The sequence below is a fragment of the Drosophila rhopaloa genome, unplaced genomic scaffold (assembly GCF_018152115.1).
Source record: "Drosophila rhopaloa isolate 14029-0021.01 unplaced genomic scaffold, ASM1815211v1 contig_167, whole genome shotgun sequence".
Classification (NCBI taxonomy): domain Eukaryota; kingdom Metazoa; phylum Arthropoda; class Insecta; order Diptera; family Drosophilidae; genus Drosophila; species Drosophila rhopaloa.
The window spans coordinates 3,156,429-3,174,104 of record NW_025335047.1 but is presented as its reverse complement, the minus strand read 5'-3'; the positions used below and the strand labels follow the sequence as shown (position 1 = coordinate 3,174,104).

General features: G+C 41.8%; 2 protein-coding genes across 2 annotated transcripts in view; one reads left to right on the top strand and one right to left on the bottom strand.

Annotated features, from left to right (window-relative positions):
• LOC108046798 (ankyrin repeat domain-containing protein 50) overlaps positions 1–17,676 on the bottom strand; it is a 29,183-nt gene that overhangs the window by 8,430 nt on the left and 3,077 nt on the right. The gene's annotated exons all lie outside the window — the stretch shown is intronic.
• LOC108046800 lies at positions 1,758–3,272 on the top strand. Its single transcript, XM_017126694.2, has one exon. The coding sequence runs from the start codon at positions 1,762–1,764 to the stop codon at positions 3,208–3,210; it is 1,449 nt and encodes a 482-aa protein (XP_016982183.2). The 5' UTR covers positions 1,758–1,761; the 3' UTR covers positions 3,211–3,272.

Here is a 17,676-nt window from a genome sequence, read left to right as displayed (position 1 = left end):
GGGACGCTTCAGGTGAACGGGATGACAGGAACGTTAGCAGGAGCAGGAGCGGAGGAGTCAAATGGAAATGGTCCGGACGACGACACATCAACTTCCTGACCGCGAAGGCACGTGAGTGCTTTTGCCTCTGCTTTTGGCACTGCGGCCGTTTAAGCGTAATTATTGGATGGATGCCCGTATTGTTAACCCCGGTTTGCCGCCATCGCGGTTTTCCACCAACCATCCACCACCCACCATCACCAAAACCCACAACAATACGGCACGTACGAAGTTGCATTTGACTTTGCCACATTCGAGTATCGCCCCGTTTGCACGTTCTCCGTGATTCTCCTCTTTTATGGGACCAAATTGATTTGCCATTGTAAACGAAATGGAAATGGAAATGGCAACGGCCTCTGATTTCTTGTAGGGATTTTAAAGATTTTGAACTGTGCTGAAATGTGCTAATTATGCAAGTTTAATGGCTTTTCCGAGACGAGTGCGTGTAGCAGGCAATCCAAAAGGAATAGAAAGGGGAGCAGAGCACACAGAGCCCAGCTAATTGGAATTTCCACAGCTCGGCATAAGTTTTCCCTTCGGAACTTGACAAACTGGCAGACCGTGTAACTCTCGATAAAGTTTCCTTGGCTATTACGGCTTCCCCTTTTTCGTAGTTTGCAAAGTTTAATTGATGTTCTGCTGGCAATTATGCTAATTAAACGCAAAGAGCCGATCACGCATTGTAATTGAACCAATTTTCGCCCATGATTCAGACGCTAGGAATTTCCGATATGTTCGCACATTGTAAATGCCAAAAAACAGAGGAAAATGTTAAACAAATAGCGGAAAAGAGATTTAATGAAATGGGCAATGTTTTTATTGCTCTCGGAAAAACACACACGTTTGGAAGTAATCACACAAGTACGAAGACAGACAGACAGCCAGTCGGCAAGCCACATGGGGCATGGTTCCACAGACATCTGGAGCTTGAAATGTATCTGCGGCTGGCAGCTGGGTGAACTTGAGCCATGGCGGCGTGGGAATATTTCGCCTGCTGCCGTGGGCCCACAAAAAAATGCAAATGGAAATTTTTCGCCTGGAAAAACAGCTCTGATGCCTGGCCCCGCCCGAAAAAACCAACCGAAAAGCCAAAGAAAAGGAAGCCAGTGGTCGGTTCGGGGTCGTAATTGAAATGTTGCACCCACAGACAGGGCGTTTAATGCACTTCACATTTACATTTGCATTTGCCGCCTTCCTGGCATTCAAAGGGATGCAGACAGGAAGTACTCCATTAATTTGTATTTACATATTTCGGTTTCGCATTTTACTCTTTTCTGGCCTTTTTATACCCTTGCAGAGGGTATTATAATTTCAGTCTAAAGTTTGAAACGCAGTGAAGGAGACATTTCCGACCCTATAAAGTATATATATTCTTGATCAGCATCACCAGGAGAGTCGATCTAGATGTAGATATTACTGCTTAGAAAAATATGAAAAGACTTTATTTTGCAATACTTCATATGATGCCAACCAAATTGAATTAAGACTGAAATGGATTGACGCGAAACGCAAACAATAATCCGATGAAACCATTGACCTTGGATTTCATCACTGATTGCCTTGACTATTATGTAAGACGTCTGTTTCACTCCAATGAACTGTTGTTTTTTAAATGATTGTGTAGGTCTTCCTGCTTAGTTGATAAGCAGTGCTTAATCTCTGAAGTATTTTGGGGCCTCAGCAACGAAAATCTCTAACAGACTTATTAGTTAGCTATTTGCGATGGCGAGAATTAGACCCCTTTTTTGGATTAGCTGCGTGCTGCTACTTGGCGTGGATCTTAAACTTGCCTGGGCCGATCCCAATGTCGCGCTCTTCAACCAAGTGCTTAGTTACATGGATCAAAGTCTCGAGCCCTGCCAAAACTTTCAAAACTATTCAACCAAGTACGCAAAATGGATAAAGCCACCAACGCATGCAAAGTTTCATACCATGCTCGCCGAATTAAAGGATCAGGACTTTGAGGAGGGTAGCCTGGAGGGAAAAATCCAGCGATTCTATAATATCTGTCTGGCAAGGACGCCAAGACCTTTTTTCATGGAACCAGTGCAACGATTGACTCTCCAGGAACTGGAGATCCAGCATGGGATATCCCTGAGCAAATATCTCGAGTTCAATTTCGATCAAACCGTTCCGCCCAATGCCACTGTACATGTTATGAGCCAGGAGATCTTTCAACAGTTCAAGGAACTGTTGAAAAACTTTAACCCGGATGAAACGCGGAATACTATCCAGTTATATGGTTCTTTTCAATTCTCGCTAAGTTTTCCCGACATCGAAAGGGTTTATGAATGTTCCACATTAACGTCCACTTACCTGGAGTTAGCTTCCAACCTACTTTATGAGGAGCGTGTTTTGGGACCCGCAAAAGTAAGTCAATACCAGTCCCAAGTTCAACCAATTTTCAACGCGATCCGCCATCAAATAATCACCCGACTCAATAGAAACTCAGTTAACTGGACGACGACTGAGATTAAGGATCTTCAAGATAACTTAAAGAGTTTGACCCTTAGAATTGGACACCTACCAAAGAAACACAATCACCGTCAGTTTGTAACAAACCGCTATAAGCACTTAAATTTTACCATTGAAGACGACTACGATTCTGCAGTTCTTAAGGCTCGGCAAGACCTGGGTCTTGAAGAAGAGCGCGAACTGTTTAGCGGTTTCTCTAAAATTCATCGATCTGGAAATATCATTGCGGTGCCTTACAATCTATTGGAAAATTTAGCCTTTGACCTCGAAAGCCATGACTTATTTAAGATGACCCAGCTGGGGATTCAATTAGTCATAGCTATGGTAGATATTGACAAAGGAAAAAGTTGTACCCAAAAAAACATTGATTTTCTAAAAATGTTGGACGGTTTTCAGTTTAATGTACCAATGTACCACCAATGTACAAACCGTTCGAATAGCGATAATTTATTAGCTATTCAACAAATTGTCCTAATCGCCCTGAATATTGTCCATGAATCCTACTTTGCACCAAAATCAAAGTTTACACAGATCCAGCCCAGCTTCACCACAACAACCTTGAAACAGCTCTCTTTCTTGAGGTTGGCCCAAAGCTATTACATCGAATTAACTGGGTTGCCTTTGGACGGAATGCTTAATCAATTGACAAAGCTGCCTTCATTCGTCCAGGCCTTTAACTGTCCTAATTTAAGATAGGATGACAACAAGCTACCTCAAGAGTAATATTCAAAATTCAATATCAAAATTGAATTGAATAATTTATCAAAAAAAACATTGTATACTTAATAAACAAAATTTGATACAATAAAGAATTTGGTTTACTTATTATACCCTTGCATAGGGTATTATAATTTTGGTTATAAAGTATATATATTCTTGATATATTATCCGTCTTTAAAACTAGTCTCCCAGTTTCAAAGATATCGAATTGAAACTTTGCACACAGTATATAAGTCGGAACGGCCGGGATCGGCCGACTATATCCTATAGCTGCCATATAAGTTAGGAAGTTGGGATTTTTTGAGTGTTAAGAATGCATCATATGAATAATTTTGGAGAATATAATTTACAGAATATTCTGCAAGGGTATTTCAACTTCGGCTCGAAGCATATTTTTTTTAATTTTTTATGCTGTTGATTATGATGGGCTCTGCTCATGTTTAAATAATAACTCTCCGGACTTGTTGACTTGCTCAATTATTCAGGCAATAACTTTTCGTAAACAAAATATATTCCATGCATGGCAAACAGTTTGCAGGCGCAAATAAATGTATGCAAACCGAGTTAGATAAAAACATATATTTATTGCATGTCTGGGTGGCTGCCGAACCGAGTGCGACGATTCATCAGTGCGACAATCGAGTGCGCAAATACAAAATCAAATATTGCATCAAATTGTTTGCGAGCCAGCGAATGGAAAAAGGTAAAAAATCAGGCGAAATTCGCTGTACGTGCAGAATCATGTGAAAAACAGCAGCACAAGCAGCTTAGAGGCAACCAGAGTTTGCGAAACTCAGGAGCACTTCCGTATCGATTTTCAGGCTCCCTCGACTGCAAGCCATGACAAACGATGCTGAAAAGAGGGCAAAGTCTGCATACTCTGCCACAAAATCCAGACGGGAAAAAAAGTAACTTGAACAATGATCAATGGGCTAATAATTCCGTGAAAAGAAACTTTATCCCAGGCTTTTCCAATCAATAACCTATGTTCTATACTGATTTTTAAGAGCAAAGCTATCTTTATTATACCAACAACCATTGACCAAATTTATCCCTGTTTAAATTGATATTGTTTTGTAAACCGAAAGGCGTTTTCAACTTTCGGTAATGTATGCTTTATAGGTTATTCAATCCTTAACCGATTTTCCAGGTAACAAGACCCCGGAGAAAATAAGTGCCACCTTCTAAAGCAGAGAATGGAATCGTTTGAAGCTGAAATCAAAACGAATGCTCTGGGCTCCGCTTACAGATGCGCTTAATTTTGTAATACAATGCCGCTGGAGGCTGAGCAATTCCCCACCTCCAAAGCGCTAAGGACTCCCAGTGGGTTGGGATTGCAGCCTGGAACGTGCCCAAAACCATTGGCATTGTGTTTGGTGGGCTGTGGAATGGCTTTTGGTTCCCAACCAACATTTGCGGCTGCACCGGAAGCGGATTCAATGCGGGCATCGGAAAGGACAATGGTGTGTGCACGGCGATGCCGGTGCAGGAGCATCACAAATGGGAACAGGATGTCACAGAGCTGCCGCCAGGATGCGATGTCCGTGGGCCCTCGGGGTGAACGCTTAATTAAACTTAAATTTTTCATGCCTCCGTAAATGCAGTTTATGCATTCACAGGACATTATGGCTTTATGGAGAATGAGAAGGAACAGCGCGCGTATCCGTTCTGCATAAGGGCAAGCATTAACTCTGACACTGCCGTCATCATCATCATCATCATCATCGTTCTTGGCAGGGATTTTTATGTAATATTGCCGGAATGCCTGGCGGCCTGCATCCTTGCCCTCTTTCGCTCCTTGGCACGCCCATCCAACTTCCAGCCATGCATTTTTCAACACTCTCCAAGAACAGCAGCAGCACACAGCGAACAAAAATTTCGGCGAAGAGCAAGAGTTTTTAAGTGCCAAGAGAACAGAGGGCAAATGCCAGCCATTTCGCTGCTTTTATCTTATGCGTTCTCCACACATATAATACATTTATTTACTTTGAAAAGCAACTCAACTCTGCTGAGTGCTGTATGATGAACTGGAAAACGCCCACTTTATCTTTTATTCCAGCAACTTTCTTCTGCGTTTGACTGTTTTTGGTGCCCAAAATGGCAGCTGGCCAAGGCAAAGTCTGGTTATTGTTTTAAGACAAAGTGGCTACCAATTAAATTCACAAACCATATCAATTATTCGAGTCATGCATTCTAACGACTGAAATCGCATTTGTTTTTGCGCTCGTTTCTGTTATCAGGCAGCTGCATTGTATCTACATATTGAAAAGCTGGCCCCTAGCAACTCTCATCTGGTCTATCTGTGTCAACTGCCTTGTTCGTTGTCTGTTTGGCTCAGAGCATACATATTGACATCGTTTTTTGACAAACACTACATGCCCCCGATATCACCTTTTCATCTGAACTACACCCATCCTCACACGTCGCCCTTTTGCCCGGAAAATGCAGGCACACGCACTTGCCTTTTGGCATTTCCACCGCCCCCATTCCGCCCATTGCTCCCTGTTTCCACTTTTCCTCGTTTCCGCTCCATGTTTCTGTGTTTGTCTTTCAATAACTGCGTGCCTGGCCGTCTTGTGTAAATGTCATCAGAGACACTAAGAAAATTCAGAACATTGACAACCTAATAACACAGGTATTTCAAATTTGAACACATTTTCAATTTTGTAAGTAATTAATAGTTAGGAACATGTTTGTACGTTTATTATTTATCCTGTATTCAAGAAATTTCACCTTTTAAAGATAAATTAACCATCTAAAAGCTTCCGACAAAAATATAGGGTAGTTTAAAGCTCTTTTACACTAAATTAAAAATCACTAAAAATAATTTTAAGAACTTTGCAAATGGCCTAGAATATATTTGTATTTATAAAAAAAAAGATAAGTAAAACAATTAATAACAAGGAAGTTTTTTAAGAAGTTCAGAACAAATAGATATCAACCTTTTTGCCTTATTTGACACAAATATAGTATTCAATTTTTAAACCATCACAACTATTGACATATTTTTCTCCGTGCAAGGGCAAAAACCTGCCAAAGAAGACGGAAAAAGTTGTTGGATTTGGGTTATGTTCCATGTGTGTGCCGAGTAACATTTAATCAAATTAATACACACACCGACAGACGCAACTGGGACAGAAGGATCCGGCTGTCCTGACAGCTGCCTGACATTTTACAACCTTGTCCTTTCCGCCGTTTATTGATGAATGAGCAGGAGTGGCTGTGGATGGAAAGGAGGAAGTGGTGGTGGTGCTGGAAGCATGAATACGAAATTTAATTCATGGCCTCTTTTTTGTGTAAACTTTAAGGGAAAATTGTGTTCCCCTTTGGGACGAGTATTCTCTCTGCAGTTGCCTTTCATTACTTTGACTTGCAATCTAATTGAGCTAAATTCGTTGGGAAACCTGACTGGCAGTCTCCGAAAGGATGAAAGGGCATTGGCAAGTAGCTTTTTGGGACTGGCCAAAGAAAATGGAATTAATTCGATCGGGGGAGCAGCCGAGCATGTCCAGACCAAGGACTTTTCTATTGGCCAGACACAACTTCAGTTCAATTAAAGTGAAATGCAGGAACACGTTGTCGTTGTCTGGCATCCTAAGCTCAGGTTTAATTAATGTTGCTGCTGATTACAAAAAAGTGGCAGAAGGAGCAGAAGGACCAAGTCGCTCCTAAGTATGCAGTAACAAATGACCCCCGTTTTGGCATTGATTTACCCATGTTGTCGCCGTTGTCGCTGGCATTGCTCCACAGCGAAAATGGACGAAGAAAATCACAGCGAAAATGGAGAAAATAGGGAAAATGTGGGCGGTGCGTGTGCACTTTGGGTCAGCTTATTGTCGCTTAATTGCGGAATTTCCGCGGCCACTGAATGCAGAAGTGGTCAAGTGCAAGACCGCACATCAACGGAATTAAACTTGACATTAAGTGAGCTGCCTGGCTGGATTAATTCCGCATAACCTCAACCTAGAACAAACAGACAGCAAGGGACAACTGAAGGGCACTTATAAACAATGAGTGCCATCAATGTGATAATAGTTATGGTCTGAAGGCAGTCTACCACTAGCTCTTTAAATTTATAAGGCAGATAAAACAAACACTGATAGAAATTGAACACATTATGTCATTTTGACCAAATACTATTGCAAACTTTGAAAGATAATTGAGCTAAATGACAGGCAGAATTAGGTTTTATTGTGTATTTACAGTTCGCAAGGCAATTAGTCTATTAAAACGCCTGTTAAGTGCTGCACAGAATAAACATTATACAAATAATTGAATCAGTTTGCTAGGCTTTCAACTCAATTATAAAATTAGTTCCGTTTAATTGTGCACTAATCAGTTGCCACTCTAATATTGAAAAAGTGATACAAACACCGGCCCTAATTGGGAAAAGAGGAATAAACCGATGCCCACATAAGCGGGTGCTTATAAATGATCAACCAAAGGGGTTTGCCCTAATGAAGCATGTAATCATAGCGTGGCATCAATTTGGGCCAGCGATGTGTTAACCAGCTGCCTCCACCTGCGTTGTCTTCCCCACTTATGGGCTAAGTGAACTTTCGTGATGGATGACGCTAATTCCGGAGGCAGGTGGCAGCATCATCAGGTGAACGGGATGCTAATCAAAATCAACAACACCCAAATGAGCAACGCACGCCGCACATCACTAAAGTCCAACGCACGGGCCTTAAACTCTTCTGTAGAAGTTTTCAATTTGCCAGACAAGTTTAGATTGTATTTTGTTGGTTTTCCTGTCAAGCGTAAATTGAATCAGAGCGGAAGCTTTGCCAGGATATACAGGAAGCGGAGGAAAAGGCTTAGGTAGATTGAGGCTTTTGACATGGACTGGATTTTCAGTAGAAATTCTGTGCCAGTTTTTCGACAGCAAAATTGTCTAACGTTTACGAAAATTTAATGTGGAAATGCTTCTATTATTTAATCTAAAATCAATTGCCGGTAGAATGATGTTTAGATAATATGTTCATTTGCTTTAGTCATGCTTAAATGTTGTTTAAGTTTGACTTGTTGATACAATAAGGACTTGGAATTTGTCTGCCGGATAGTTGTATAAAATAAACTTCCTCAAGCTAAAAGGATTTGTTTTTCTTTCTTGAATAGTTTCTATAACATCTTTACTGCGTATTTTTTGCCATTCCGGAATATCTCTTGTCCGGAAGTTGACACAGTTTTGACCTTGAGCACGGCTTAACTCGCTGCGCGATAACAACAAGAGCGGATCGCATAAATTACAGCGCTCCTCCATTAGCATGTAAATGCAGCCGGCAGCGCCAACATCGCACCACCGCACCACCAGCCACGCCCCAACCACTCAGTTTGCCCCACGCAAAAAGTGGATGCGACAGTGACAACAACGCTCATATTTAACTCTGCACATTGCATATTTCATTTAATTTATTGCCGCACATATTTCGATGGCAATGCATGTGGACGGGACACGTGTTTCGGGTTGGGACTGGAACCGAACTTAGATTGTGCCGGATCGGAATTGGAAGTGTGTCAGTTGGACGCAGTTGAGCAGCTGAACAGTTGGGCATGGTCATGGCGTTCCATGTCCGGCGCGTGTTGTTGTCGCTCTTGATATACATTTCATGCGGGGAACCAAACGCTCGACAAACAGCGGTTAAGTATAGGGGAAAAATAAAATACACTCAAAAAATTAAATGTATTCTCTAAGTTAAAAGAAAACCATAGGTAAATAAAGCTTTTAACTCCAAACATTTAGTTTGTGATCTATCCAATGTTTTTTGATATACATACATATATGTCTGGGTTTTTATGTGTCTTGGAAACTTATCACTTGTAATATTTGTATGTTACTTATGTAATACTTTATTTTTAGCCTTAGCAGTACTTCATTTTTTTGTCTGTGTGTTGCTGTTATCGACAGTACAATTTAAATGACAACTGAACAATGTTTTGCCACTGTTCGGCCTCGGAGTTTTACGTTTATTTTTGTGGGGTTTCGTTCGCTGGCCATATATTTCAAAGAAACGACAGCCGTGGGAGCCATGCAAATTGCCATTGCAAAAGCTCGCCAATTGGTCACTTGATACACATTTCGACTCGTTCGTTGGCCACCACAATTGCATTTTCTTCCTGGCTTTTTTTATACCATACTTTGCAGGCAGTGTTTGTCCATTGCTGTAGCTAATTAATGCGAGTGAACTGCAAATTAAAATGCTGTTTAGCCAGTGCCCCTTGCAGCTGTCTCCTCGAAATCATCATCGTCATCCGAATCCTCCACGCGACTTTGGCCAAGCCTACGCTGCCTTCTTGGCCGCCTCAGTCAAAGCCAAAGTCAGTTGGCCAACTCGGTGTTTGCTGTTTGGCCGGTTGAGAGTCTTCTGGCTGGCCAGCACTTTGCATAATGCGAAATGAAGTCTCAGCGGTGGCTTTGGCTTGCAGTTGTTTTTCGTGTCGCCGGCGAATGTGGGTTAAATGCTTTTTGCGGCTTGTGACCGCAGCACAGAGAGCCGGCAGTCGAGTGAGTTAAGATTCCTTCCTGCTTTTGTTTGTCCAATGGAAATTTTCAATTTGCCGCAAAAGTTTTTCATTTAATTTAATTGAAACACTCAACAAATTGCGAATGCAAACGTTGAAAAACACTACGGAAAATTAAGAAATTAATGGTTCAGAGTAATAAACTAAAAATAAAGTCAATTATTTTGCAATTAAGAGCAGTTGACTCTTTGCGGTGGCACAAAATGCAATCGAGAGTGCAGAGTGGCGCCTGTGTGGGTGGTTTGGGGTCAATTGGCGTGGCGAACTAATAAGCTTTTGAGAACAATGTTTGGTCAGTCGTAAAAAGACTGGGCTACTCAAGAGCTGCCATTAATCTCGCCTATTTGCGATGAATAGCCGACGAACCTTATCTATGCGAAGTACAAAAAGAAACCACAGAGATATCAGAACACAGCCAGTATATATAAATAATTGATGTAAACGCTTGCGGCTTGTTGGTTTTCCATATAGCGTTAAATAAACAAAGGAAATGCATTACAAATACGCCCTGTGGTGCGTAATATTTTGGGAAGCATTGCCCGGCTATCGTTGATTTAAATCTGTTTATTTGTCATTTCAATTCGACCACAAAAACAGGCTGTTTTTTCGCAGGTCAGTGGGCGATAGCGGGCTAACTGCAATTGGAATTGTTAAAGCCGCAAACGAGTTTGTTGCTCTCTTTGGCTGGTGAATAATGAAAAGCCTGCGGTGAGACACGCTTGTAAATAAACTTGTTTGGTGCTAAGAACTGCTAATAACTACAATCGAATTTACGCCTACCGTCGACCAGTTAGTTGACTTAACTATGTCAACCCGATAAGATTTGCATTTGCATCACAAAGAGCCAGCCAGAGGAGAGTGTCTCGTCTGTCAGTCAATTATTTATGCTGACACTTTGTGCGGTTGGGAGCTGCATGGGTAATTGGCGAGCCCGAACATGGTTTGTAGCACACGTGGCGTATGCGTAATGCCCCTTGTTGCGCACAGCATGTTAATGCTTTGGCAAACAGCATTAACGCCAAATCAGCGCCGAGAATCGAACAGACATGACCATAGACACCGCAAATACCCCGAAACCCTGCTCAATTAAATGGTTTCGATTGGCGCTGCAGCAATTCGCTGATTTGGAGGTCCAATGCCAAAAGCGCTGCATTTAATTGCAGCACTCTGTGGCAAGGCGAGTGGTTAGCGCCAAACTGCAGTGGCAATATTCTCATAATTAAATTTCTAGTTAAGTGTACATTGTGGCGGAAGCACAGGGTCTGAATAATGACGAAATCAGTCGGTGTAGATAAGCGCAAATAGAAGTGGAGTAAGCGGTGAAGAATGCTTCACGTTGAGTCAACAAAAGGAGGAGTGATAAATACTATTATGACGGGAACAATGAAAAGTTTGCGTACCAAGATTCCTTCCTTATTGGCCATTGTTCTTGCCAATTGCTAAGTAAGTTTGTCGACAAACTTATTCAAAGCTTTTTCGGCTTATCCGTTTCGGTTTAAGCCAAGAAAAACAGAGAAGCCACTTGCCAGCGAGCCGTTGCCACAATCAATTAGCCCAAGTGTCGGCGTCGCAGTCATTGGCATTTTCCGACATTGTGGGTTCCGCTTTTAAGCCCCTTTGGACGACGGCTGTGCATATGGGTAATGCCCGTAAAACCTTGGTAAACAACCAAATGGCGCCGTTTTGGGCGGAGGGAAATACGCACAGAGCAATTCATTCATGGAACTTTTGGCCAGATTGTGGCGCTCTCGTTGCTCACGCTTCATTTGGCTTTTATTTTTTAGCACGCTTCATTTGCTGGCTTCTGTCTCCGCCGCTTTTGGCATTTTGGGGCAGGCGGCGCTCATTAACAGTTGGTCCCAAATCGCATACATTAACGTTGATATATTTATTGCCATAATTGTGCGCTGCCTGGCCATAGTTATATATAGATTAAAGGCATTTAACTATAAGCTTCGATTGCCTCACTTCTGTTTGGGGGAAATAGAAATACAAATAAAAAAGGCCAGCGCAAAAAGTAATGAGTAAACAATTTGAGTACTGTGTTTGCTTTGGAATTAGCGTAGTGCAAAATGTGCTTCGAGCTTGTGAGATGTTTGCGAGGGGCTGCCATTCGATTTTTCTTTGGCACAGATTGCACAATTTAAAGTTGTAGCTGGCCCTCGAATATCATCCTAAAGTGCAGCCATATTTTAATAGTGATTGCTGGAACCCTGCGGTCAGGACATGGCTGCTAGGTAATGGACACAAATTTCCCAAGCATGGAGAGCCGTACAACTTCATTGAGGCAATAAAACAAAGCAATTAAAATGGCTGCCCGGAACTGGCAGACGTATATGGGTCAGGCTGGCAAAAGTTTTGGCCTCTTGTCGGCCGGCTGGAGCAGTGAAAGGCCATTACAATGCCAATCGGCAACTGAAGTGGCAGCTCGGCTAATGCAACCGGGGGATGGGAAGTGTTCCACCAGCACTCTAAACTTTTTGCCATGGATACAATGGAGGTTGCACAAAAACTGCGCAGGGTTGACAGACCCGCTTTTCCCCCCATCCTGCCGAATAACTCTCACTTCAAATTACATTTATAATATGCAATAACGAGGCGGAGCATTTTAGTAGAATGAGTCAGCGTCGCTGTTTACGTAAGGATTTCTCCGGTTTATTGTCAACGTTTTCCCTTTCCTTGTCTGTTGTATTCAGCCAGCGACTGGAGCCGTAAATTAAACAACATATCTGTCACTTGACTTGGGTATTCATTCATTAATCAGGCCTCCCCCGTCCATAGAAACAGAAATTGTCGCTACACAATAAAGCTAAATGGAAATCCAAGAGATAGCAAGTTGGACACATCAGATGCGTAGTCAAGAGTTGGCGCAATGGGGGCAAGTATAGGAAAAAATCCTCCAGCTACGACACTGAGTGGTTCGGTGGTGCAGGGGCATGGCAGACCACCCACTCACAGATGGCAACACTTTCCATTGCGTAAATTGCCTGGGCGCCCATCCAGACGTGCCATTTGAGCTCTGCCAGCGATGATAAATGTTTGCTGCATGTTGCACAAGTCTTTGCAATCGGCTATCGATGATGGACTCCGAGATACGAGGAGGGGAAGCATGGTAGAATGTAACCCATTAATAGCGGACACCCTTTAAAACAGAAAACCATTCGATTCTTAAGTTTACCATGGGGAAAAGAATCATAAAAGTGACTTATGTCTTCTGCATTATACAAATCTGTACATGTTTTTCATTTGGTTTTATTGCTTTTTTCATGTAGTAAGTAAAAAATATATAAAATATTTATTTCGTTGACATATTCGCCTTTTAAATATAAACTATACATGAATAAGCAATTCTGCAGCATTTTTAATACACCAACTATTAACTAAGAAACAGGAAAAGAAAGTTATATAATTACTTTTTACTATTAATGTATAATATAACATTTATTTTTCTGAATGGAACTATAGCTAGTCGAAAGTATTTCAGTTTCAGTAGGTGAAAGGTTAAATTGCTGATCATAATAAATGAGGTTTGTAAAAGTTGTACACATAGACAAAACACAAAAAAATATTAATCACCATTCATTAGTCGGTTAAAGTGCCCTAATGGCTTTTCTCTATACCCCAAGTCCTGGGGAAAACGAATTAAGCAAATTGCTGAATTTATGAATATTTAGCTAAAGCTCTAAATAGACCCGCATTACGAGTATTTTCGCTTTCACCTCACGCCTTTTGAGGTAGACACGAAATCCCTGACCTTTGCGGTTGCCTGCCATCTCCTCCCCGAGTTTTCCCCCCGAGTTAATTACAGCCCGCGATCTCCGGATTTTCCCGGGGCAACTACACACCTTACCTTTCCCATCGCCACACAAAGGGCCCCATGGAATTTCCTTTCTGGCAGCGGCAGCTTCGTTAGCAGGTGGCTGTCAAATTTGGGTCAGGCACTAAGTGCAAGTGAGTGTTATGTAAATTATGGTGCGCTGCTTAAAAGGACCTGCAAGGCCTGCCCACACCATTTACTCGTCCCAGTTTAATTTTTAGGAGTATTTCGCTGCCGTGTTGCTGTGTATTTGTTTGCATTCATCTTTTGAGCAAATGGAAAACTAACTGAAAACCCAGCACAGTCCGTTAGTTAAACTAAGCGGCTCTTGGCGGGCCCTCTCATTTTCTTTTCCTATTTCCTTTTCCCCCTTTTTATACCCCTGCAAACGCAGTGAAAGGCACCACCCTACAAAGTATATCTTAAGATTTGATTCTCTACAAATCTGCACTCAGATTTGCCATTTAAACGTTGTTCAGCTGCAAGGGTATAAAAACTTCGGTTTGCCGAAGCTAGCTTCTTTTCTTGTTAATTTAGCCATTGGTACTGGCTGTTGGCACTGACAAGATGCAATGTGTGGATATGGTGAGTGGTTTGTTGCTTTGGGGATCCCAGAACAAATGATGGGGCTGCCACCACAGCAGCAGCAGCACCATGGAAGTCTTAGAAGAAGAAATATTATTCTAGTTGCTGGGCAACCGCAGATTATATCATAACACAGCTGAAGCGCTCGTCATCGCTGACGCCTTGCCCCATGCCACCAATCCCCCAGCCACAGAACCCCACTTTATGCAGCGGATCGGCCATTGACCATGGCGAAGAGCTGCGCCAAAGCGGAATGTAAATAAAGCACAATAACAAGACGTGCTGCGTAAAAGTGCTCATACCCAACAACACACAGTCGCCGTCAAAGCATTAGCACTAAGTCCCAAAAATAAATTGGGATTAAAAGGAACTTGTTCATAATAGTCATTTCCTTGCACTACACAGTTTATATTTTAAGTTTTACGGATCCTAAATTTGGTATGAAAATATTTTTAATGTAGTTTATAATTTAAAATATTTCTATTCTAAATATAATAATAGAAAATCAACTATGAGTTGATCGAAGTAAAAAACTAACAAAAGAAAATTTTTTATTAAAAATATTAAATATATTCAAAACATTCAAAAGGCCCAAAAATTACTTTTCTTAGTTTCAAACTTTTTTGTTTTTAACTGAAGCCCAAACAAACTTGTTAGCCCAACACTATTTATTAGCTTATCTGAACCCCTAAAAGACTTTACTTTTTAAGACTTCCAAAAGAAAAAGGTCTTAACTTCACAGCGCTCTTGTTGTGACAGTCATTGTATTTATTTATAGCGCAAGCCCCATCACTTTTGTGCCCCTTTCCCCAAACACCACGCACAGGAAGAGAAGGCACACACAAGTCAACAATCTCATAATCAGTTGAATTACAAAAGGCAAAGCCAGCACATGGGCAAATACAGAGGGGGGGCGAATCGTCTTAATGGCAATTTCACTTAATGAGTTGGGCCTGTGGGGCAGACAATCGATAGACACATAGGCTGCAAGTTGCAACAATTTAACACGCCAATAAAACGCAATAACCAAATTTATCTGATTCCAGAGCAAAAGGGCCAAAAGGGCAAATTAGTCTTGCAAGTCCATATTTATGGGCGTGGTTCGGAGAGTGACGCAACATGGGCGTCGTCGTCGTCGTCGTCGCCATAATCATGATCGTCATGAACAAAAGGCAGGAAACCGCCTGCCCGGCTTACAATTGCTGACCCATTTCAGAGGTGAGCTGAACCGAGCCGACCGAAAATTGTTTGGCCAATGCAATGAATTAATTATTCCCCTCGTATCATTCCCTCTTGGGTGCGTCCAGCGTTTGTGCTAAAAATAACAAACTACACACACTTGACGCCGGAAAAAAAATACTCCCAACGAGTTGGGCCTTTGAACTATTTGTCATGCGTTTTTTTTTTCGATTTTTACTGTGCCTGGTTGCAATGGCCACAAAAATAGCCGTGTGCACAAATCTCATTTTTGGGAGTTGCGCCCCGTGTGCTCCATTTGGTCCATAGAAAAGCACGGAAGTGTTAGTTTACAGAGTTGACGGCTAGATGCCCTTTATTCAATAAAAACTTGGAAATAAATATATTGTTTAAAGCATGTTTCATGGGGTTTAGTAGAAGCAATAATTTAATTTGGCTGTCAAATATTTTTAACTGCACCCCAGATTCACCGAAGAGAGATAATTAAGCACTCTTTGGTAATGCCTAATTTTAGCATCTTTTACAAGCCGTTTAATTCTCAGACGCTTTTTGATCGTTTGATTTCCTCAATAAATTCTCATTTCGTGTGATTAATCAGTGACCAATCTGCTGCCTGGGAAAACAAACTGCACGCGAGCATCGCCTGAATCATCCTGCCACCCGGGAAATAAAAAGTGTAAAAGATGCTGGATGAGAACGTAAATCTCTGGGGTTTCAGCTGGCTGGCCGATCAAATTGAAACGGTTGGGCTGGCTGGTTATGCGGCTTTTCGCTGGGCCTCTGGAAGTGTTCCAAAAAAACGTTTGTCGGAGAGGAAAATTTAATGCGGTCACTGGCTTTTTGACATGCCGCACAAACTATTTTCGAATGTGTTCGAGACGGAGTCGTCGCATTCGTTTCTTTTATGCGAGTATTATTCATTTCGCTTTGGTCAGCGCATTGGGAGTTTGTTTTTGTTATTTTTAGCGCCGGCTAGAGTGAAGTGTGCCCGGCCCGTGGAGCATCCTTCAGCGTTTCTTATGTAAATTTTCTGTCGATTTTCTGTTTTTTTTGTTTGCCATAAGAGATGACGAAAATGATTATGATGGCGATGATGATGTTCGTGGCTTGTAGGAGTGCGGCTGCTTGGGGGCCCAGTTGGAAACTAATAAAACGTCAAAGCAATTCTGACAACATCCAACTTGGAGATCTCGAGAAGGCACAGAAACACACAAAAACCTACACAGCATCTTCGGTTTGAGTTGGAACAGCCTGCTCCTCTCCCCAAACTAAAAGTTAGTCTGTAAGTTTTTCATCTTCTGCGGGGTTTTTCTTTGGCAATGCTTTCATTTTGCCATATTTCTTTTGGCCCTTGTTTTTGTTACGGGGCAATGTCTAGAGGGAAATTGGAGAGTTGAGCTGGGCTTAAAGCTATCTAACTGGCATATCAGCCATAAAACCGAGCATTAAAGCCGTGTGAAAATTGCGGCTCGAGAGTTGAACTCTGTGGAACAGAAAAGGAGAGCTATAGGGTCGAGAAGGTGTTCTTGGGGTGATAAGCGTTATGTGTTTATAGAGTTGTCAAGTGCCTATAAAATCGCTGTCTTGTTTGACCCGACGACGACTACCTGCCGGGCGGCATTGGACACGCCTATTTTCGGGTAACATGGGTTAAGTGCGGCGTCATTAGCACACACCCGCAGTGGGCCAAAAACTGAGGATGGAGCGGGTTTAGAGGGAACCGCAGCGTGTTGCCGACACATAAACAATACACTCTGCTACAAGGTTGCGGGACAGTCAAGCATGAGCTGTTTTATGGCAGGTCCTAAACGGCGCTTCACACTCCTCAGCACATCTCCCTCACTCGACTGCGAATGACTCAGACCGGATTGTCCCTGCACTGGAAAAACAGTTGTTTAGTTCCTCAGAGGATATTTCTCCTAAAGGATATACAAAATACTACATTTTTTTTAATTCCAGAAATACAGGAAATATTTTTTAATAAAATAAAAGTATGAACAAATTCAGCAGTTAAAACATAAATTAATATTACCTTCGAAATGAAGATAATTAAATCATGAAGAAACTTGGTTTTTCCGAAAAGAAAAATTATTTAAATCAAGCCAATTCTCTCATTTCTGCAATTGAGGAAAGGGCTTTCAAATATTCAGACTTTCCATACAGGCAATACATTTTTCTTAGTGTATCACTTGCGTCTGTCATGGTGTGCGTGAATACCGAACATTAACTGCCAAGGACCTTTCATTTGCCTGTCATTCCGGTGAATGGAAAAAACTCTCCTAATAAAATTATAAATGTATTTGATGTGCCAGCCAGCCGCC